The sequence below is a fragment of the Fundulus heteroclitus genome, chromosome 20 (genome assembly GCF_011125445.2).
Source record: "Fundulus heteroclitus isolate FHET01 chromosome 20, MU-UCD_Fhet_4.1, whole genome shotgun sequence".
NCBI lineage: Eukaryota > Metazoa > Chordata > Actinopteri > Cyprinodontiformes > Fundulidae > Fundulus > Fundulus heteroclitus.
The window spans coordinates 8,429,612-8,454,141 of NC_046380.1; the positions used below are offsets into that span (position 1 = coordinate 8,429,612).

Here is a 24,530-nt window from a genome sequence, read left to right on the forward strand (position 1 = left end):
CTTGATGTGCAAATTTGGTAGCGACTCAATCCAAAAGTCTAGCTGAAGCAATCTGAGCAAAAGCAGGTTTGATATAGGGGGATGAAAATAAAGTTGTGCTTTAAAGATTTTAACATGAAATTTTTTAAAATCATGTTTTTTCACAGCGTGAAGTGGAAGAAAAATGGAAGTGGAAGTGTTACATGGCAACAAATAGAGAAAAAAGTTCAAATGTGAATCCCATTCAATGGGCCTGAATTTGTCAAATAACACGTCAGTACTTTATTATCTGTTGCTTATTAGTTTGTATGCTAAAAGTTTATTCCTATTTTTTCTTTTAGAACAGTGAAGGACCACTGAAATCCCTCTACTAACATCGTTTCTGAGCTTTTACGAAAACGACCAAGGAAGAATGATTCAAACTATATTTACAGTATTTGGAGCTGATCGTGACCTGATAGAGGGAAACACCTGACCATTATCAGAGGACAAAAAGGTAGAAGACCATAGATATAACAAAATACACCGTGGGGGTTGCCAAGTGACACATCTAAGGTGTGTATGCAAGCAAAGGAGGGCACACACCTAAAGGCAAATACAAAGACAATAAGTGAGAAGTCTAAACAGAATAAAGCACAAGGAGGTGGAAAACAAGCAAATGTCCCAGGAAAATGAAGGAAATATGTATATTCTAATACTTCATGTTCTTATCATTGGACATGAGCCTAAAAGAAAACTACCTGTCTGATTTTAAAGAAAATTGCCCTTTTCCACACAACTGCACTTCACTATAATAACATTCTTTTTCCTAGAAAAAGATAATAATTTGAAGCAGTAAATAAGACAAAATAGTTGAGCAAAAGAGAGACAGGTTAATACGCTGCTGGATCAAAGGGGAGCAATAAGCAAGTTTAAAGCAAATGGGAAAAAAAACATATTTATTTCTAAACTGGAACACATCATCGTTCTACCACACATTTTGGTAGCTCAGATTCTTGGACACGGCAACAATTATGGATAGAAAATAAAAAATAAAATTCTGTTTACGAGCAAACGATAGTTTTAAAAAATAGATATGTGGACAATCTAAATGACATGATATAATAAAAATGGTTAAAAAAAAGAGGTATGAGGTACACTTGAGGGCATACAATGTTCTCTTTTTTTTGCCTCCTTTACATGATTCGAATTTAGTGCAATGGAAACTCTTCAGTCCCTTTCATGTTTCAATAAGGCATATGTGTGAAACTTAACACGTCCTATTATAGCGAGACATGGAGAACATGAAACCGGTTCCTCTGACAGGTAAATAAAAAAAAAAAAAAAAACAACTTATAGTTACATTAAAAACATGGAACGTTTTCTGTCTTTTCTTCACCAAACATATTTTTAACCCACAATCCTTTCTGCTGTACTAAACAAATAAAATAGGTCTCCTATGAGCACATTGGATCAAAAGATAAGACAAATTAACAAGCTACTACAGAACGTGTGCAAGAGCCTTTCAAGTGCCTCAGGTATCGCTATTTTCATTCATTATTATCAAAGGAAATACTGCAACACTGGCTCTGATTGGGTCCAGAGCCAAAAAGGTCCATTCGTCTGTCTTCTCTGCCTTCATGCTCCTTCTGTTGACATGTACATACATTTATGTAATGATTTGGGTTTGTTTTTGTGTAATTCTTTACAGCTTCCATCCTCATTCTACAGCCGCTTTTCTTTGGTTGCCTCAACATCCTCAGTGGCGAACCCATTTACTTATTGAGAAACTATTAGAGGCTTTTTTTTCGTCTTTAGATATAGGAAGTAACATCTTGAGCATGGCAACAGAACAATTATCGTTTAAAAGATTCAGTTCAAGCCTTGGTTTGGACATAAACAAACAAACAAAAAAATTACTACAGGGATTTTTGTGCACACCACAAACAGCAAGTTTGGGAGAAAAATTTAAACTTCTCTAATAATCATAATTATTTTTTTTTTAAACGATTAAAAGTCAACCAAAGGCGATGGACCAAGCAGAACTAAACAAAGGTGCGTCTTTTCGAGAGAGTCAGTGAAAGTGCTGTTTAGGCCCGAGCCTTTCCAATGACGGTGATGTTTTCCTCTCCCATCGCCTCATCCTTCTGGGGTTTATTCGGGGAGCTTGGAGGGACCAGTGGGAAGAAACCTTCAAAGAGTCGGCCCTGCTGCTGCAACAAGGCTCATCAAGTCTCTGACTCGTGGCCTGCCAGCGGGATGACAAATACAGTGATGTCGTCGCCTGAGCCCAGTTTGTCGTTGGGTAGCCGCCAGCCGCGCTCTTTTAGCACACCCCTGGACCTCATCAGCAGTTCCTGCGCTGCCAGTGTGTATCTGTGCAACACACACAGAACACAGAGCAAACATACTCACTTCAACAAAGAGGTTCTCGCAAGAGTTAAGAACAAAGAAACTAAAGGAATAAGGTGAAAACAAATATTATAAGTTTATTTTTCATTTTCTATTTTTCAGTAAATAAATAGATTTCAACCCAAGTCATTATTTTAAATAAAAGCATGAGAAAATCTGATTTTTGTCTTACCTAAACTATAAGCAGCACATATAATATCATATCCGTATATTCATCAGAATCATTTTAGCCAACCTTTATTACATTACAGGTTAACTGTTAAGAATTAATTTTGTGTTTTAAAAAATAAAATGCTTAAACACAAAGATAAACTCTTGAACAGGATTTTTCTTAAGCTAAAATACATGTTTTTATTTTTTACTCTTATATATATTTAAAAATATTAAAAATATAAAAATATGTCACTACAAATTTGAGCAGCAGCTTAGCCAATGATGAAGTTAGAAGCATAAAGCAGGATTTGTCACCTCCTAGTGGACAAACTATATACACTACAATACTGAATTTAGCTGGTTTGCTTTACATTAAACAGACATTGTGCACACAGCCAAAGCACAAACACATATATAATTTACAAAACTGTTCACCTCATGGGATCAGACGGGTCACAGCGTGATAGGTAGGTCGAAACAGCTTCTGCCACCTCCTTGTCCGTCGTTACATCCCACAGTCCATCTGTGCCCATAACCAGGACGTCGTCTGGTCCGTGTTTATTTTCATCCAGGTTATAAACCATCACCTGTGAATGACGGAAACACAGTTTTCTGTATGTTCGCCATACAGCCAAAATACAGACAGTCAAAATTCTTTACACTAAAATATCCAAGGTGACAGAATAGTTAGACACAACCCAGTAGATCCGAAAAATGTACACTAGCCTGTTAAGACGTGGCAGGGCAAGCCAAATTTCTTTGTATAGCACATTTCAGTACAAAGACAACGCAAAGTGCTTTACATGTTTAAACATAGGAAAAATAAAAACAGAATAAAAGCAATATAAAATGCCAGGTTTCCAAAAATCATCCAAAAATTAGGACCATGATAAAGCATTCTCCTGCCTTTAATGTGACATATATCTTGTACAATTAAACAACAAACAAGTCTGTGGAGAGACAATTTGAATAATAAATAAGATCCAATAACCTGGCTGCATAAGTGTTCTTTGTAACATGTAAAGAACAGTTTGTTGAAGCTCCTTTTGATTTGACTCACCATTGAATCTACTTAACTTCACACCTAACCATTAGAGAGGATTTGATTAACCTGAAATAAAGATCAGCTGTCTTCACTGGATATTCCTGACATTTTCACACATGCATCTCTTAAATAAAGCCATGGCTTACAAAGAGGTCACAAAGGATCAAAATGGTTTTATTCTACAAAGGTATCAGCCAGGACCCGGCTAATATGGCAGCATTATGTTTTTTTGTGTACCATAATACAGTGGCAGGAATTTACCTTCAGTGATAAAAACCATAAAAAACAAAAATTGAAGAAAACACAAGATGGAGCCTGTCCAGGGAGGCTGACAAGAAGCAGTGAGTAGCTCTAAATGATCTGCTGCAATTTCCAACAGGCGCTACTTCTTATCCAGCTGTGGCAACAATTTGCTTTATTCTTCATATGTTATATCTTTGGAGTAGAAAGTAGAGTTGTGAGACAGAACCCTCGTTCTTCCAATGAAAACCTCCAGGCCCGGATGAAATCTCACAAAATCTGGTCTGGAGGAACCAAATTGGAACTTTTCAGAGCGAAAGAGTAAAAACATAAAGAGCAAAAGACGCATTGCTCACTGTGAAAGATGGTGGTGGCAGCACAATACCTAAATGTCTGTTAGAAAGCTGAAAATGAAGAGGGATCTTAGTTTTCAGCATCACATAAAAAATGGATTTAGCAAAGGAAAGGTTTTGGAATCACCTCGCCAGAGTCCAGACCTGAACTCAACAGAAAATCTGTGAAGTTATCTAAAGAGAGCTGTGAACAGAAATTGTCTTCTCAGGCTGACAGATTTGGTGACCTTCTGTTAATTAGAGTGAGCAAATACGGTTGAGACAAGATGCGGGTGTAACGATGTCCAGATGTTTGGGTTGTGACTTCCTTTAGTCTATGTAGATTGGACGGTTTCTTTTCTGTTGCGCTCCCTGGATCGCGCCTTTTTTATTTATTCCCTTATACTCATTATCTTGAGGTGTTTGTGTTTTGGGGATTCCATTATATTCTCTAATGCTGTTATCTTAGTTCATACATTTGTGGATTAGAGTCTTAGTTCTTTCTGTGTATATATTTTTTTTAGCTATTTCTGTTTTCTTGCCTGTGCTTCACTCTGCTCAGTGGTCTCATCCCCTGTTCTCTGCTTTAATCAATCTCAGCTGTTACTCGTTTCTCACCTGTGTTGTCCTGTTTTTCTCCACTCCCTTGTATATAAGCTACCCGGTTGTCATTTCTCATCCCCTGTGTTCTTCCGTTGTCTATGCTCGATGTTACGCCTTTTCTCTCACCACGTACAATGTTTAGTTCCCGAGTTTATTGCATTGTGTGTTGTAAGTTTTGTTTTACCTATTGAACTTTTTGTCACCACCACGCTCTGCGGTTGAGTCCTCTTTTACCCCAACCACGACAACAGGATGCTGATAGACTCTGACCAATGAAGACTTAATGCTCAAAGCTAATCAAAAAAGTGTTTCAACAAGGCATTAGTTCAAGGGTGTCCAGACTAGGGCTGGATGATATAGAAAACAAGAATATCGATAAAATAGAAATTATATTGATTGATATCGATAATTATCAACAAATTAGAAACATATAAGTGCAGCCCACAAACACTGAATTCAAACTCAACCCTTTATTCAACCAACTTTTTACCAAAACTGCGAGTTTTTAAAAAAGAAAAAGTAACACCTGATCGCTGAACTCTATGCAAGGAGGCGGAGCTTGGTGGCGGAACGTTTCCCGGATCTGCGTTGTGATATGTTGGGAGGATGTAATGACTGTAATATTAATGTACATGTCTAAAGTAAGGAAAACTTTTATTCTACTGAACATTTTATTGTCCCTTTTTTCTGTCATCGATATACGTCTATCGATCGATATATATTGTTATTGAATTATTGTCCAGCCCTAGTGCAGACCTAAGTAACAGGGAAATCACAGTTTATTTGTTTCTATATTCCCCCCTACATATTTCTTTGTTTTCTCACTTGAATTGTACAGGATATACATTAAATTAAAGATTAAAAACGTTTGACGTTTATTTAATATGGTCTCCAAGTCTCAATAATCAATAATTTTAATAAGGGCGTGAAGCCTTTTGAGCACAGCTGTGCCTTACAGATGATTGGTTGGTCCAGCTGTACGAATACAGCACTTTTTAATCTTCTGTGTTGCTTTCCTAGAGGCAGAAATGTGTCTTTCTCCACTTGAAACATTCACACACAACCAGAGTTATGCTGATTTAGACACAACAGTTATGGCACTAACCTGCACCCTTTTTGATCAAATCACAAATGTAGCACGGTGTGAAACTTGTCCACGAAAAAAAAAAACCTTAGAGTGTAATCACTAATGCACGCATGCTAGTGCCAGCTCTGATTGGGGCCACACGCTGAGTTTCTGAGAACTGTACCCTTTGGAAACAGAAATGAAACCTCTCTTCTGACCATGTTTATGTTTTTATCTTTAGTTGGACATCAAAGCTTTGCTTTGTGTGCCGCACACATTTGCTTCCCTTTCTAACATCAAACCAGAGGCTCTTTTTCTGAGTGACTTTTAACAAGCATGTGATGGTCAGAGCATCCAGAAGCTTCAAATACTCGGGTCAGATACTGATCCTGAAAGCTAAAACATGCTTGAAACAGGAAATGCGAAATAATGTGTGTCAAGCATAATCCCTATTTAGGTACATTTGTCCTAGAAAGACATACAGGATATAAAAAAAAGAGGTAAAAACCAGAGGTTAGTGCATAAAAAGACAGCAGTACACCTCTCTCTTAATATAAGAGTAATACAAAGGACTAGGATTGAGCTTTATTTAGCTACATTAACTATTCATCGTAGTTAGAAGCAGACAATCTCGTTAGACTACAGAAAGTAGATTTTCTGTTATGGGAAACTGATTGAGGTTTGTACATCCTGAGATTACAGTCTTTATGTAGAGATGAGGAAATGGTTACAGAGGTAAAAAACACTTCCTTGTAAACAATTTTCACTTGTTCATGTGACATCTCGTTTGTTTTTTCCTCTTAACGAGGCAGAGTAAATAGAAATTTGATGTTTCGATAGTGACAGAGGTGGGTCGAGAACTAAAAAAAACTTTAAATATAATAGCTCGAGTAGAAGAAAAAAGTGCAGTGCATCAAAATTCCTCCTAAAAGTAAATTAAAATGACCCTAACCCAAGCTGCCACTGACCTCCCCTTTACAGATCCCTCTACTCACTCGCATCATGCATGTCAATCCAGCAGGATAACAAGACTGTGTTGCTTTCCCGGCATGATGCCATAGACTGTAAGTTTGTAGCATTTAAATGAGCAAAATTAATAACATTTTCCCCAATACCCTGTAATGCCTGGCCAAACTCTGAGCTGTGATTCCCATTCAATCTGTCCAAATGCAGTTAGTGTTTAAAACAGAAAGACATTTGTTTCATGCTATCCTCACCACAGACTTTAGCTACTGTTATAATGCAGTTATCGTTATTGAGATGAACTGCTTCTGATATTGGTTTTAGGTCATATCGCTCTGGCCCAGTTGAACATGCGGCATAAGTTAAGTTATCTATTTGAACGTTATTATTTTAGTAATAGCCTCATGATTTCTCTGTCCCCGATGAATGATGCATGTCTGGAAAGAAACACATGGCCTCACAGTTACCGACATACCATTAGCAATTATCAAAGATCATAAGTGCAGTATAATCTGATTGAATTTGACTTTGGAAAGTGCCTTGAGATGACATGTTTCATGAATTGGCGCTATATAAATAAAATTTAATTGAATAGAATTATATTTTTCTGATCTTTACAGCAAAGAACCTTATCCCTTCCATAGGAGGTCAGTGAAGTTACAAAGAAGGCATCAAGTTTTAAATGTTTGTGCCATGACAAATTATTTCTTACAAAACTCATCAATCCAGTTTTAAGAGGTCAAACTGACATATTTGTTTTTATCTGCCAAAAAAAAGTTAATTCTATAGCTGCAAGAGATTAAAAGAGTCAATACTAGAGCGACTTTAAGGAGGTTAAGAACTTTATAGGCAGCTTAAGGCCTCCAAATTAAGATTTATGATTAGTTTTGTTTGATTTGATCTTGGGTGTTGATTTCTAATCAGGTTGTATATTGATTTGTGATTTTAGCACATTCCTACAATCATGACAATGTGCAATCCCCCCGCAATAAACAACCTTCACTCAAAGCTGAGCAAGAAGAAAAGCAAAAAAAAAATCCAAATCTGCAGCAGAGCTGCAGGCTGTACGAGGGAGCATCCTCTGATGTGACACTGAAAAGAAAAGCTCGGGGCAGCAGAGCTGCATTATTTGAGTTGATGCAAAACTCAGTGAAGCAGCTGAAGCAGAGACGTGGCTGTCACTGGCTGCTCAGGCGTAGCTCACAGGTAGTCTGTGAAATTCAGACTCACCTCAGGGACGCATGACAGGAAGGGCTTGATGTAGATGTTGGAGTTGTACACCTTCAGGTCATGATCTCCCAGCCCACGAGTCACCCCGATTGTTGCCATTACACGAGCCTACACTCCGTCACAGAGGCACACACACGCACACAGAGTCAGAACCAAGTCAGATAACAATGTATTACAAGGGTTTTGTTCCAGGATGAGCTTAAAATCCAATTATGACGGATTATTAGGAAAGAGCGTGCTCTTACAGAGAATAATGAAAACAATGAGCAGGTCTCATTATTGTGCAGGCAGATAGAACATGTGGAGAACAGCTCAAAAGCAATGAGAATGCATAGAGATCCATTAAAGTAAAATAATCTGCTTAACCTCAATGAGAACAAATCGTCCCAGAAAATGATAGAATATATTTAAATACACCAAAAACATTACAATCAATAGCCAAATGAGTTATTGACAGTGCCCATGTTGTTGCAGCACAGAAAAAAATACATTTTGAGATCCTGGATATTAAGAAAATCCAATTTATTATATTTGCTTCCAAGAAGCTTTGTTGTGTCATCTTGGCCGCTGTTCCCTCAGAGCTGCGCACACATGCGCAATCTGGACTCAGTGCGCACAGCAAATCTCTGCAAAGTAGAAAATAAAATCCAATCTGAACTGTAAATAAAATAATAATTAACCAAAATATTTTGTACCATTTTGCAATTCTGGTGAGAAGTGTGTCCCACGGTCCCACTCTGTGAGCGCCAGGTGCTGATCAGAGCACATCGCTGATTGACGGGTGGGGCAGATGCCTTTATAGTTGGGCAGGTGACAGCGTGCGTATTTGTTACTCCTGCTGCATGTCAGCTGTTTGTGTGGCTGTGTTTTTGGGGATCTCTGCTTATCTGTTTATCCGAGATCATAAGTGCCATTTTTACACCAATGTGGTTGTTTTTTGAGCGCTACAACTGCTGTTTGCTCCTGGTTATCAGCTGCAGTTGGAGTCCTTTGCAGTACACGACTTCTGCTGGTTTCTGACCAGCCATCTTGTTCTACGTCCGTGTTTGAAGAACAGCTTTTTTTATACGTTTATTTGACGAGCGCATGCTTGAGGACTACAGCAATATATGTATATATAAATGACTTGTGTACAGCGCTTTATCAAGTCTGACGAGACGACCCCAAAGCGCTTTATACTGCTCAGTCATCCATTCCTGCACACATTCCCACCCTGATGGTGGTGAGCTACATTATAGTCACAGCTGCCCTGGAGCAGACTCACAGAGGAGAGGCTGCACAGAACCACATGCTTGTGCTAAATCTGGCAGAAAATGTAAATTTAATTGTAATGAAATTTGAACTATGAAAGATGTACATGTCTCTCAGCTCTTCCTTAGCAGGACCCCTACTCTGACATAACATTAAACAGCTGATTTAATCGGGTTAAATCAGTTGTATCGGAACTAAGTAATCTAAAAGAAATTATTGCTGTGATTTTTTCTTACAGTAAGCCATGTAACTTGTTATGACCTCTGGTTTTGGAGAGGCGTGATACTGGTGTAGCCTCGGTCTGCGCGTGGGACTCACAGAGGTGCAGTAAATGCTCAGACTGAAAAATTAGGTGGAACATTGTTCTTGAGCCAAAGTTCTCCGGACTTTCCGAAGAGTTTTACTTGTCAACGGCGAGCTGTATTCAGAGTTTTCTATTTGGTTTCTTACCTTTTTCCCTTCTCCATATATCAGGGGGAATTTCAGATCATCCTCTACAATTGTCTTATAAGCCCTGCAGAAACAGAAACACAAGAAACATATGATTATTAGAGACATTTCATTTCATTTGACTTTTCTGATAAACAAAAATACACTTTAGCTGGATTATACTTGATATTCCTGTGCATCTACTTAGCTATGTGTTTCAATGAAGCATCTCTTACTACTCTGTTTTTAACTTGTCAAGAACAGATGACAGGTGAAGCTTTGTGAATGTGCCGTGTGACGAAGAGGAAAGAACATTTTACCAGCCAGTCATGGTGTGGTCTCTGTAGAGCATCTTCTTGCCCAGCTCGCTGTGCTGGATCCGCCGAGGAAACTCAATGTGAGTGAACTCATTTCCCAGGAGCTCGGGCCTCAGGAAGCCCTGAAGGGACACACATAATTAAAAGACGCTGCATCAAATGAAAAGATCTGAGAATGACTTTTTTCTCTTCCTAAAACGGATGACAGTTTTGCACGTGTGACATGCAAAACTGTCATCAGTAATAACAATAATATAAAAAAAAGCCAGCTTCCTGTTTGGGGAGTTTCTCAGAGCTACTAAAGAGAACCAAGGACTTACAGACTGCTCTGGACTCACACTAAAATATTATGTGTTTACTATTAACAACTAAAGGGTAATAGCCATGTGAAAAATGCAGCAATACCAGATACTGTAACCGCTGCCTCTCTGACTCAGGAGTGAATTCGTTAGTCATTGGAATGACTTCACTGTTTCGTATAATTATGGCCCTGAAGAGAGAAACAGAGAACAGAGCAACAGTTTGGTGAGCACGGAAGTTGTAAGAAAAGATTTTCATAATAGATCCTGAGCTAAGAGCCTTTACCTGCTGTCTCCAGCGTTGGCTACATAGAGCTTTCCCATTAAATAAATGGCAGCTAAGGCACAACAGCCACCAGAAATGGCATATGACGTTTTTTCCTTTTCGATGAGGTCATCCTGGAAATAAGGAGAAACAAATTAAAGGCAGAAAAATCTCAGTTTTCTCTAAACCTGATTTATAGTTAATTCTTTTTTTAGTTTTTTTTTTTTTTCAGAAAACAGCAATGAACAAGAACAAAGAGAAGGAAACATTTGCTGCGGGTTGTTTATCAGCGTTTTAATCAGAGCCAGACATGGAGCAGGACATGTTTTCAGGGTCGCTGAGTCGGTTTGTCAGAATAACAGTTCATGGAAGAAGGATCTGAATCAACATTGTCATTAATATTCTGACAACCTGGTGAAACAGCTTCAGGGCAACCCACCCAAAATATGTGAGAACATTTTACCAGAAAACATTTTGTAAACTTCATAAAACAATTTTTAGGATGTTACACCCTTTCCTTTCTGTCTTTAACAGTGTATAAATCACAAAAAGCAATAAGGCTTGTAAACTAAAGACATTCAGCTGAATCCTGAATGCCAATGACGCTAGAACTGGATCGGGTTCTGCAATGCTGTAGATTCTGCAAAGTCTAATGAAACCTTTGAGCTTTGCAGGGTCTGACAATGAAGAGTCCCCTCCCCCCAAGAAGATGTTTAATTTATGCACCAATGTGCATCATCCTTTCATTGAAGTACAATGTGTTACTGTTATGTTGCCTTTTTCACATTTTGTTACATGGCGATCACAAATCTCAACTATTTTGGGAGTTAATGTGACCCACTGTCACAAGTTAGCATATAAAAAAAATTGTTCAGATTTGTGAGATTTGTGTGTGTGGATAGTTGAAGGAAAATTACACCCTAAAATAAAACGTGCTAAAATTTGCTTCAGAAGTCACCTAAAGTGTAAATACAGTCCATCTGCGTGTTATTTAATCTCATTTCATTTACACTTGTGCTGGAGATCTAAAAAGGTTTGCCTGAGAAGATTCTTGAACAAACATCATGATGTAGTCCAGAAAACACAGCAGGCAAATAAGAGCTAAAGTTATAGATAGGTTTAAATCAGTTTTAGGTCATAAACACACATGCAAACAGTTTTTTTTTTTGTTTGGGGGGGTCCTGTTGCTTTTTGAAACAGTCCAATGCGAGTGACCCTCATCAAGCAGAAAGAGCAGCAAGATAGAGTCTGAAAGCATGTTCGTTAAGTGTATGCATGGTGTAGTATAAACAGGAAGAATATAAATATAGCTAAATCCTTAATAGCCTTTTAAAAACAGCTAAAGATTAACACTTAAGAGACCAGTCTGTACTTAGAGCTGTATTAGGAATGCACTCCACTTCTTCTGATAACAGTTGTTGAATACAGGCAGATTTTATGAGCTGAAGCATTGTTTACTTTTTAAAATGAGAACCCGCACTTTAAGCGAAGCCAAATTCTCTCCAGACAGCAGACGGCTGCTGAGCAAAGGTATAACCGCGTTGTGACCTTTAGAGCGAGCGCTACCGTGGTTTAGATCAAAGCAGCAGAGACGTGTTAGGATGTCCCAGTCAGAGTGTAGACCTAAATTCATCTGAGAATTTCTGTTTGCTGTTCACAAACAGACTCTACTTTATCTGGCTCATCTTAAGCCATTTTACAAATTGTGTTTTTTAAAGTACGTAGGAAATTGGGATTCTACAAATGTTTGACTCGGGGGGGCTAAATAAAAATGCACACCATGAGTTTTGCATTTTTATTTGTATAAAAGATTTTGATGACGAACCAGGAAAATTAACCCTTTTCTGTCTATTTCCTAGTTATCTGCTACTCTGTGCTGGTCTATCACATAGAATCCATATAAAATACATTTAGGTTTGTGGGGGTGAAAAGTTCAAGGGGCATTCAACTTTTCTAACATATTTAATGCTTTTAGTTTTCAAAAGTAAAAAAAAAAAAAGGTTCACCATAATCCTCTCACCATCTGCTTGAAGGCGGTTTCTATGACTCCCATCACCAGGCTCTCCAGGCTGACGACCTTCTCCATGTAAAAGCGCACCGAGGCGTCGCAGACAGCATCGGTGTCCTCTGCTGCTTCCTGCGCGGCTCCTTTTTTTGCGTCTGCCTGGAAAGGGCTGCCGTTCTTGGCCAGGCAGATCGGAGGCGCGCTGTTGGGATTCTCCAGGAGGTGGCAGATCTCCCCGAGTCCGTCTCTGATGATGCGGTGAAGAAGCTTGGAGGCCATAATGGCAGCGCCGGAACCCGCATGGCCATCGTAAACCCCCCAGAAGTGGAGAGGGATTCCCGTGTTATCCTAAAATGGATAAATAGATACATCAAATCCGTAAAAACAAATTAGGCATAGCAAAAAAGTTGACAAAAAGGTTTTTTTGGGGTTTAAAAAACTCAAGACTCAGGAGTCTTGGTGATATTTCTTGCACGTCAGAAACAAATGTGAGCTAAATCATGATGTTGTGGTCATCTCTTGTATGCAATATTGATTTATACAAAATTATTTTTGCGCAACTATGACAAAAATAATCGTTTTTTCCAAGGGCAGCCCTCTGTGATGCTAACTTAGGGTCTCTGTGAGTAATGCAGAGACAAAAGGACGGAGCTCTTCTCGTCTTTTGCTGCTGCCATGCGATGCAATCTGTGATGGAAATGCGCTGCAACCTTTGTGTCTGCAGACGTGTTTACAGCCCAGTTAGGCTGGCTGACTGGTGCGTAAACAGACTCTAGACATCTGCTTACCCCTCAGATGCTTCACCCAGGAGAGAGGGATGGGAGCGATAAGAGCTGATGTCATCCATTTACACCAAATGGAGGCTGCAAATGTGTGCGTATGTTTCAGCCTGACCAGAAGACGGACAGGCTGGAGGATGTAAACAGGGTGTTTTACCGATGCAAATAAAATTAATTCTACTGGTTTTCTAAATAACTGCAGTTGTTTGTCAAATGAATGTGACTGTCAGACATCAAGCAATGGTTGAGTGATAATGTTCCCCTGGTTAATCCCAAATACTGTAGGAAAGAACGTCTGAATATCCCGACGGCAGGATTTTAAAAATGTGTCCATTAAGACTCAGCTGTTCAGTTCAAGTTTATTTATATTTGAAAATAACAACGAGGTTGAGTTGAAAAAAGTGCAGTATGGAAAATGCAAAAATGACAGGAAAAGATATAAAATGACAAACTAAACATCTTTAATAAGACCTGAGAGGCCTCAAGCATAATTAACTTGATCATAAATCTCTTAATCTTTTTACTTTGCCCCCTCGAGTATTTCACATATAACTGAACAGGAAAAAAGATGTAAGGAAACAAGTGAATTGATAAACATACACATTTGTAAAGTATCAGTAAATGTGCTAAACATAATGAATACAAGGGAAAAAAAAACTTTGCATAAGGAGATCACAATAAATGGTTAATAAACACATGCCTGATTCATTAAACTGGCTGACAAAATAAAGAAGAGGCAGTAAAGTAAAAAAAAGTCGCATAGGGATTTTTGTTTTAATTAGTAATAGGGCAACATTGAAATATTGTTGTTTTCAGAACCTTCAGGACCAGAGAAAATCAAGTTAGAGGTTAAAAATGGGCCATTTTTATGTCAGAAAGGAGGAACATGAAAACAGAGGAGTGTAACAACTGGATGGACACACGAGCTAAACAGGAAAATGAGGAGAAAATAACATTATGGGACACTGAGGGATGATAATCTGTGTTGTCCATCCACCGTCTATACCTGCTTATCCGCGCACAACACTGTGTTTTTTAATTTAAAATTTAAATGAGCAAATTACTTATTAGACAGAAATTAAAGACACATTTGTTCAGAAAGCCCTTTAATGTTCCTTAACAGTCCTTTTTAACTGTACTATTTGTTTTCTGTAATCTTTTTGTTTTTATTATTTGATTGCAACGTGCTTTGGTCTCCTTTTTGGATGTTTTAAAGCCCTTTATAAATCAATACATGAAATGAAATAAACTATGTTTTTGTTGGTCCTTTACTGTGACTGCTAACAAATAAAATGGAAAAGGACTGTATATATTTTAGTTAAATTATTCACTCCCAAACCCACCCAGCCTGTAGACCAAGGATTACTACAAAATATATATTAACATTAAGTACTTACACATTATACAGCTCTTGTACAAAAATTCTAATATTTCTGGACTTGTGTCACCTGTACGCTTTATTCTTTAGTCTTTTTTGGATCAATACTAAGCATTTTGAAAAAGACCAGCTATACAATTTAGTAAGTTTGTCCAACATTTTGCAGCAAGAAGTAATGCAACCCAAATAGGGCCCGTTTTAATGTATATTCATTATCTGCTGATTTATTTCAGAATGCATTTTGAAATTCAGGCTCTGACATTAAAGGCTTTGCATGGTATAGCTCCCAAATATATTATTGATGTAATAAAACCTTACATTTAAAACAAAACCCTGATTGTCTAATGAAACGATTTTGGTTGTTTCTCAGATCCTTTTTAAATCCTAGGGGATTAATGCTAATCTGGCAAACCTTGAGTGTGTCCTGTTTATGATTATTGTACACAATCTTAATCAATTTAAAGTGGGACTTTAACTAGGCCACTCCAGAATCTTCATTTTGCCTGTTTGAGCTGCTCAGAAGGGGATTTGCTGGTGTGCTTCAGGTTGTCCTGCTCCATAACCAACATGAAGCTGAGTTTAAGGACAGAAACTGATAGACAGACATTCAAATAACAAATAACAAAATTCATGGTTCCATTAATTAAGACAAGTTTTCCAGGTTCTAGGGAAGCAAAGCATCCCCACATGATCACACTACCACCATCGTGTTTGACTGATGGTTTGATGTTTTAAACTGTCAGTTTTAATTTAGATATAAATGGACAAATAGCTTTGAAAAATAAACACTTTTTTGCCCCACGGGCCTCAGAATATATTTTCTTGGATGATTTTAGTGATGTGCTTTGTTCGGTTAGCATTGATTTAAGCTTTTAAACTCTACTATAGACGCTATTTTTGTCCAGTCTCTCTCAAGCTGTCGAATTATGGATACTGACCTTAAGTAAAGTATGATTTATTTATTTTTTTACGACTAGCCTACCTCGTCTTGCTAGACAGCTTCTATTTAAGTGATTAAATCTGGGTGTAAATACCTTTGCCCACTCTTCACCTAAAAATAAAAAAAACAAAAAAAGTGAAGCTGTTAATTATGGCCTGTTGTACTACTCCTGCTTTGAATCTCACTTCTGCTCTCTACAAATAGGGAACTTGAACAGATTCTTAATTACTTCTTTGTGTGCTTAAGGTTCCTAGCAAAGAATGGATACTACTCCCTACTTAGTTAAACTGCATGAATTAGATACTGTGACACTGAATTGGCTTCCAAATATAACATCAAAATTCCAGGTTACATCTCATGGTCCTCCTCTCTAAAGCGCTGATTTAGGTGCAGCTCAGATTCAGATGCATCTTTTAGCAGTAAATCACTGGCAGCCTGTGACCAGACCATCCTTTCCTTGTTCCCTGTTTCAGCTCACCCCGTTGTCGTCCACCAGAGTCGAGTTTCTGTGTTTGCTGCTCGGCTTCCTCACAAACAGCTTCTCGCAAGAGGCCTGGTCCTCGTTCAGCATGCTCTTCCCCGCATTGATCGCCCTGAAGGAGGACGACACAATGGAATAAGACGTGAGCCTTGAGTTTGATGACTTAGAATAGTCATTGAACAACACAGCAGCTCACCTAGAAAATGGAGGTAGAAACAAACAGAGAGGACGAGGGGAAAAAAGTAGGACATGATGCGGTCTTGTCCCAAAGGGACGTTGCAAAAAGGATTAAGTGATTTTATGATGTGATGATGATGGCGAAGTATAATGGCTTTGGCGTAATGGACTGCTTCATACTCAAAGCACTTCTTTTTTTTTTTTGGTTTGTGTGTGCCGGATGGATTTGGAGTTGGATTTCTGGCCAGTTCATAAACGAGTGAGTTCATTATCCGTTCTGCAAATCTGTTTGCTCAAAGTCAAGAGGGAGAGATCTGGCTCTTCTGATCTGGCAGAGCTGGATGTTATCAGATTCATACCGGGCATTATTAGCATACACTCCAATTTAATTGGAAGCTAATAGAGGATATTGATTAGAGGTGCTAAAATCTGCCAGGAGGAGAAAGGAAACTGCACTGGTCAGATATTTATGGCGTGTAAAAAATATCCACTCGCCTGGCCAAGCTGCCGCATGAGGTGAAGCTTGAAAGGGAGCAATTTGGACCTCATGCTGAAAGGTTATATAACATTTTCAAGTTTAATTACAGACAAATGCCACATTAGCACATCTATGCGGCACAGCATCTATGTGTTCATGGCCATTACTTATCTCCAGGTATTCCTGCAGCTGCTGAAACAGGCAATAACTGAAAACTAAAACGGTCTGATGCTGGGAACGACACTCAGTAGATAACAGACATTAGCAACAGAAACCAAATCCTATATTTTAGCTAATTACGGTCATCTCAAATCCGGGACGCCTGCTTGTCAGATTAAAAACACTGCATGGAGGTTGCGATGACCAAATCTGGATTACAAAAAGCGCAGCCAGCGTCTAATCAGTTGAAAGCAGCGGACAGGCACCACAGTGTCCCGCACTGAGCCGCCCGGATTGGGACCAATGGCGGTGAAAATTCAACCCTCCTGATTGGGGACATTCTAAAACGCTTAACGTGAAAAAGCTTAACGTGAAAAAGCTTAATGTGGCTTAAGGTAGGAAAACGAGGAATCATCACCAAATTTTGCATGGCCATATCTTGTCATGAAGACTTAAGCCTGTCAAAAAAAATAAACCGAAATCCAACGATTATAGAAGATATCTCACATTAACGTTTTCTTCTTCATTGGCGCCTATGGCAAGAAAAAGGCTTAACGTGGTTTAATGTACCTAATCAATGATCACCAAATTTCTCTTTCATATTGCTCCTAAAAAGCACATAAAACTGTCAAAATGTCAAAACCAAAGTCCAATTATTATGGACGTTATCTGACATTCTGCTTCATTGAGGCCTATATTAAAAGAAAAAAGCTTAACGTGATTCAATGTACTTAAACAACGCCTAGTGATCACCAAATTTCTCTCATATTTTGCTTACCATAACTACTTAAAACTGTCGAAAAATCGAACCCAAAGTCCAATTATTATGGACTTTATATGACATTAAGTATTTCATAGGCATACATGAAAGCAGAAACGCTTAATGTTAGATAACGTCCATAATAATTGGACTTTGGGTTCGATTTTTTGACAGTTTAAAGTGGTTATGGTAAGCAATATATGAGAGAAATTTGGTAATCATTGATCATTGATTAGGTACATTAAACCACGTTAAGCCTTTTTCTCGCCATAGGCACCAATGAAGAAGAAAACGTTAATGTGAGATATCTTCTATAATCGTTGGATTTCGGTTTATTATTTTTTTTTTGACAGGCTTAAGTCTTCATGACAAGATATGGCCATGCGAAATTTGGTGATGATTCCTCGTTGTTTTCCTACCTTAAGCCACATTAAGCTTTTTCACGTTAAACGTTTTAGAATGTCCCTCCTGATTGTCGTCTGCGCGTCCTGCCAGGACTTCTTCAAGGAATGCAGAGGCATGACTGGGGAGAAACAACTCTTCATCTGTTCTGCAGCATGATCACATCTACAAGCGGCCCTTCTGTTTGGCTCAGCGCTGCGTAGTATTGGTAGCTGTTCTATAGCGTCAGCTGAGCTTAGCGATGCCATTTATTTATTTATTTTTTTTTTTTTGTGAAGGTCATGTGGAAGGATTGGCAGCATTTGGGCAGAAAATTGTCCTGTAAAGCTCACAGCTTTGATGAACATTTGGAACAACTACAGAAGGCATGCTTTTTATTTGTTGCCATCGGATGGATTTCTTGCATAAATCCCTTTATAAACCCTCTCAGAGAAGACGCGATAACATTTTCTCTTTTTTTTCTCTCTATCCTGAGTTTTCTGATTTACAGTAAAACAGTTTGTGATAATTCGGCTACATGAGATCAGTGAGCTATAATTATACATTGCTGTTTGCTGCGTGGGTGGATTTCCCTTTAAAACCAGAGCCCCCCCCCCCCCCCCCCCCAAACACACACACACACACACACACACACACACACACACACACACACACACACACACACACACACACACACACACACACACACACACACACATAAACGCCTTCACATGGCTTTCTTTCAGTCAGATGTTTGCTGAACCTGTGACTGAAAACCATACTGTTTGTGTTTGGAGAATCAGTGTGTCTCTCGCTCTACATTATGCAAGGAAAGTAAAAGAGGAAGTCAAGAGTTCCTGTGAATTCTCTTGTTGCGGCTGATCTGCTTTTTAGCCATATGAGTGTGAAGCAATTTTCCCTCTGCAGACGTCATTTCTGAGACGCTTGATGCTTTATTCTGAAACAACCCTCAAAGAAGAAACCAAGCCAGAGTTTTGAGATGAGCTTGGAAAGTTCAGACATGTTCTCAGTCAACTGCTTCCTGTTTGCTGAATAAAGCTGAAAAACTGACAAACGTTGCAGGAGATGTTACACAAAATCTTCCACAGCCCATTGGAAATTCAGGGAGAGGAAGCTGTTTAAAACATGAAGAAATGAAAGCGAGCCGATGGAATACACCAAGAGTGAAAACAAGCACCACAATAACTCATGCTTTGTTGGGAACATAATGCAGCTTTTATGATTAGGGCATTCTGAGCTTGCACATTGTGTCCCACAGTAAATTTAGAGTGCATCAGGGTAATAAAATGACAGTTTTATATCTGAAACAGGCGCATATTTACAGTACGGTAACACAGCTGCAACTCAAATATGAGTGGAGAATGAATATTATCTATGAACTGTTTAAAATTTGACAAAAAATGTAAATAAGGTTAATTTAAATGTCTTGTTGTTGTTTTTTACAGAGCAATCTTGAATGAAATAAAAATGGAAAATTGACCACATCAAGGATTTATCAATTGGCATTTTTTTTATTATTTTATAAATCTTTAATCATATTATACAACCAATGTCACAACCTGTGTTTTATTGACAGTAATATAGCATTTATGAGGTTCAAGGCACTTGTGTTGTATCTATTTTTTTCACTTTTGTTCTGCTCTCTCTCTCTACTTGAAGCTAATGATTTTCATTATCCAAAACAGAATAAACAGAAAGATGTGATTTTTTTTTGATACTTCTAACCCTTGGTGTGATTTATGTCATGAGCTCAGGCTGTATTTGGATGCTTATTTAAATCAAATAGTACAAATACACAAATATCTCTAGAATTAGATGCGTTAAGTTCTAATTCTGCTGGAGGTTTCTTCGTGTTAAAGGAGAGTTTTCCTCTCCACTGTCACTTCATGCATGCTCTGTATGGGGAATCGCTTATATTATCAACAACAGTACAGACAACTGTCCTCTCTCAGTGACCCGATTTAATCTGCTGGATTTCATCACTTTTTGACCAATCTGTCTGTATGATTTGATTGAACTGACTTTGCAAAGTGCCCAAAGATGGCGTGTTGTGAGCTCTATATGAATAAAATTGAATAGAAAGAATTTGCAAAAAGTATTACACTATATAGGAGCAATGTAGAAAGGCTAGCCCATCATAAAAAAGCCTAACATAAAATTGTCAGGTCAATAAAAAAAGCACCACTAACTCATAAGTGCCTCCAGAAGTGCACCAAGTGTGAATGTATGCCAGCAGGGTGGCTTCCAACTGGACGCTTTCCATCTGCAATATCTGGATATCACCGTTCATTATCGTTTGGGCACCAGGGGAGAAAAGGCACAGCACAAAATGGACAAGACCAACAGCTGCTCCAACACATTAGTGTTGCAGTATGAGGATTAAAATGTCTGCCTGGTAGATTTAAGATTCCTACAAGCTAAATTGTTCCAGACTTGATACATTACAATTTAATAACGACCAAATGTATGTAACTAACTTGTAACACAGAGGTAGAACAATATTGTACAGGTGTCTAGGCAACATTTCATTTGGGGGGCCCACTTCCGGGTAAGTCCACTAACAACCATAGCACAAGTCATGTTTCTTTTAGATTGTCCATGCATGGTAAATACGTTTTCTCACACCTTGTTTCAAATTGAAGAAATTAGCCATTAAATAATCTCTTAAAGCAATAGTTCAGAGCTTTTAAAATGGGGTTCATAATAATATGTCACTTGTATATCTTTCTTAGCGTTTGTATTTTGCATAAGCAAGATTTTTCAGGAGTTTTCCCCTTGCTGTTAATCATAACTGAGCCAAGGGTAAAGTGATTGTCAACGAAGCTAAAAAAAAATCTAAAAATGTTCTTAGTGGCTGTGAGAGTTATTTATCATGAACCACTAAACCGCTGTCATGTTTCCACTGGGTCATTACGGCAAGCATATTTTTCAGCCTGTCCTAGGAAACCTTAAGCCCCATTTACACTACCCTTTTTTAACCGTGCCGAGACCGGTCCGAGCTCGGTAACTGAGATAACTATCGAGTGTAAATGGAACGCAAACTGAAATGAACTGTGCCAGACACAACCGAACCGCACTAAATCTAGACCAGTTCAATAGTAGGTCTCGGCACGGTTTTTCACTGGCTCAGTTCTCAGATAACAAAGAGCACATGAGCAGACCGCGTCATCTCGTTGTTTCCTGCGTCTGTAAGCCCTGATTAGACATTTGTTTGTCTTATCCACTTCCCAAAAGCCGACTCTGTCAAGTAAATTTACCAAAGGTTGCCTTCTTTGCCTGACTCTCCGCCAAATATCACAATTATAACCAAACATAACTTCCTGAATGTTACAGGAGCCGCCATTTTTATTTTCTTGATTCCCTCCTTCAATCCCAGAGAGCAGTAGTACCGTAGATCGTCACTAGGAGGCAAGGAACCGTTAGCATGATGTGTAAATGGTCATAAGAACCAAACTCGTTCCGAACTCGGCATGGATCGGTTAAAATAGGGTAGTGTAAAAGGGGATATAAGTGCTCCTTCGGCCTAAAGGTCGGCAGGGGCCCCTGCAGCCGCATCTACCACTAGCGCCTTGGGCTGGTTCTGCTATATAACTAATACACAATTATATGTGTCGATAAGAACAACGAGCACAGTTTTGATGTTGCAACTATACAACAAGTTTTCAGCTTGATTGGTATGTGAGTAGCAATAAGGAAGACAAAAGTAAAACATTGTGAAGCACAAGGAAAAAGGCAATAATATCAAAGAGCTCCTGTGACTGTGAAGGTAGGTGTTTGCTAAGTGTTCAACAACAGAAGAATAAAGGCTCCTCTCCTGTGGAACCAACTCTCAGTTTTGGTCCGTGAGGCAGACACCCTGTCTACTTTTAAGACTAGGCTTAAAACTTTCCTTTTGGACAAAGCTTATAGTTAGAGTGTCTTATGTTACCTTGAGCTACCTCTATAGTTATGCTGCCTATAGGCTTAGGCTGCTGGAGGACATCAGGGTCTATTTCTCTCACTCTGCTGAGTTCTCCTACTGTTCTCCAATTTACATTGTTTGTTGTTATTTCAGCCTTTAACATTTTCTCTTCATATGAGGTACACCCCTGGTCTGGCGTTCTGTTAGCTGTGCCATCATCCAGGGGAGGCAGATCATCCACTATTACCATATAACGTAGAAAGGATTCCTGGATCAATGTGTGCTTCTGTGCTTGTTGTGTCTCTGCTCTGTCTTCTCTAAGCCCCAGTGGGTCGAGGCAGATGAGCGTTCACACTGAGCCTGGTTCTGGTTCTGCTGGAGGTTCTCCTCCCTGTTAAAGGGGAGTTTTCCTCTCCACTGTCGCTTCATGCATGCTCAGTATGAGGGATTGCTGCAAAGCCATCAACAATACAGACGACTGTCCACTGTGGCTCTACGCTCTTTCAGGAGGAGTGAATGCTGCTTGGAGAGACTTGATGCAAACTGCTGGGTTTCCTTACAGATAAAACTTTCTGACCAATCTGTCTGGATGATTTGATTGAATTTAACTTTGTAAAATGCCTTGAGATGACATGCGTTGTGAATTGGCGCTATATAAATAACATTTAATTGAATTGAACACCGAGCTTTACACACTTCACAAATTATTACGACATGAATACTGGATATTCTTGTATTATGCAGCAGTTGCCTTTTCATATTCCATAGATATGAATAAAGCATCATATTATATGAACGGGTGGGTATTATTCACATGTTGGTAGTTGCATAATAGTCACTGTTGTTCAACAGTCAGTCATTAAGATATAACTGATAATTATAATTCATAGAAAGGCAGCAGTATTTGTAATTGAAGGGTTAGAGGCTGACCTTTCCACTCAAAAATGAAGTTGAGTTCTGTCATCAACGTGTCCAAAGCTCTGCTAGAATCTAGATGTTTACGCTCTGGACTGTATGAACTTTTTAACAGCTTAAGAATTGGCAGCTCTGCTCTTAACGCCACAGACTGCAAACAGCTCCAGCGCTAGTAGTTTCTGTGCTCTACATTAAAGTATTTTGCAGCAGATTGCGGCATGACTGACTGCTCAAACTAAACCTTCAAGCTGATAAGACCCGTGCAGCCTCCAGGGAGATCATGGCCGTGTCCCTGCAGACTTTTTGCATGAGTCAGCCTGTTTTCTTTAAAAGTTCACCACTGAGTCAGGAGCAGCCCACAAACCGGTGGACTGCAGCTTGTCTCACACAAACGCACACAGTAATGCCTGAAAGCGTTTTCCTCTGCAGGAGTCAGGCAAACGGTACCGTTCGGAACCAAATGGAGCTGCAGGATCTTTATGTGTTACGCAAGAGGGGATACAAGAATCAAATTCTGCTTTGCATCTCCACTTTTAAGGCAACCAGCTCGTCCATTCTCTCCGTGTTTGTTTGTTTGTTTGTGTGTGTGTGTGTGCGCGCGCGGTTGAGAAAAAGACGCACCAAGAAATCGCAAATATGTCTTCACCGCGTAGATGCTGTGCCTTTATTTCCTGCTTTCCGTGATCAGCCTCACGGGTTGCTCTCTAATCACAGTTCAGTGGAAAGAGCTTGCACCAGGAGGCCAAGCTGGCCGTCACTGAGCCGCTGCGGCGCGTCGGAGCTGCTGCGGCAACCAAAAACCCGTCAGCAGGCAGGCCTGTCATGTAACTGGCGCTATACGCACGACCGGCTGCTTCCCCACAGACCCGTTAAACGATGGGCGTGTGAATGCACGGATCCACTCACTCTGCGTATCCTGTCCCCCAGGGAAGCCTGGTGCCTCTCTTTAAGGCGATCACCGGCCTGGAGGCGTGCTCCGTGGAGTACTGCAGGAGCTCCGGGGTGAGGTCCAAGAAATCCGGCCGGCCGTAAGGGAAGCGATGCGGCAAGCCCTCTTGTCCGCAGTTCTGGCCTCCACCTGAGTGATGGTTGTGGTGGTGGTGGTGTCCGTGAGGCATCATCCCTCCCACCCAGTTGGACATCGCGTTTTTAACTTTGCTGATCATCTTCGGCAACGATCCGCTGGGCCAAAAGATCCGGGCGGGGGGGGAAATGAAAATAAAAAAATAAATAAAATAAAAAAAATAAAATAATTACACGCGATGCGGTTTCACGGTGGAGACGGAGAGCGGCGAGAAACAGCAGCGCGTAAAGACGGCGAGCAGAATCATTTCAGGAAGCGATTGTTTTCCTCCTCGGACCCATGTGACGGCTTTCAATAAGGCAGACGCGAGGTTTTCCTCATTCAAACCGAATAAGACGCTTCTTTGGGCTGCGCATGGGCCGTGATCCGGCAGGAGGCTGTGGCTCGTCTGATGGGGCCGGGCTTCACAGGCGTGTGCAACCAGCCGTGAGCAATTCACAGCCATTCATCCATATCTCAGTATGGACAACGGCAACCAGAGTCTCTAAAGCTCATATGATGTTTCTGT

General features: G+C 39.5%; 1 protein-coding gene across 1 annotated transcript; it reads right to left on the bottom strand.

The window, feature by feature from the left end:
* Positions 1-900: 900 nt before the first annotated feature.
* ppm1j (protein phosphatase, Mg2+/Mn2+ dependent, 1J) lies at positions 901-24,443 on the bottom strand. The gene is made up of 10 exons (XM_012865173.3): positions 23,845-24,443; positions 16,144-16,258; positions 12,584-12,916; positions 10,585-10,697; positions 10,405-10,489; positions 10,003-10,121; positions 9,704-9,767; positions 8,003-8,110; positions 2,959-3,110; positions 901-2,334 (listed from the first exon to the last, which is right to left on the bottom strand). The coding sequence occupies exons 1-10, from the start codon at positions 24,102-24,104 to the stop codon at positions 2,187-2,189; spliced, it is 1,497 nt and encodes a 498-aa protein (XP_012720627.1). The 5' UTR covers positions 24,105-24,443; the 3' UTR covers positions 901-2,186.
* Between the last annotated feature and the right edge of the window lie 87 nt (positions 24,444-24,530).

What these genes read in the sequence shown, in the direction of transcription:
- ppm1j (XM_012865173.3), bottom strand. Translation starts at nt 24,104, where the DNA reads ATGATCAGCAAAGTTAAAAACGCGATGTCCAACTGGGTGGGAGGGATG. An exon ending in TATATGGAGAAGGGAAAAAG is followed by an intron (nt 8,111 to 9,703) that starts GTAAGAAACCAA and finishes GACGGAGTGTAG; the next exon opens with GCTCGTGTAATGGCAACAAT. An exon ending in TCCTGTCATGCGTCCCTGAG is followed by an intron (nt 3,111 to 8,002) that starts GTGAGTCTGAAT and finishes CGTCATTCACAG; the next exon opens with GTGATGGTTTATAACCTGGA.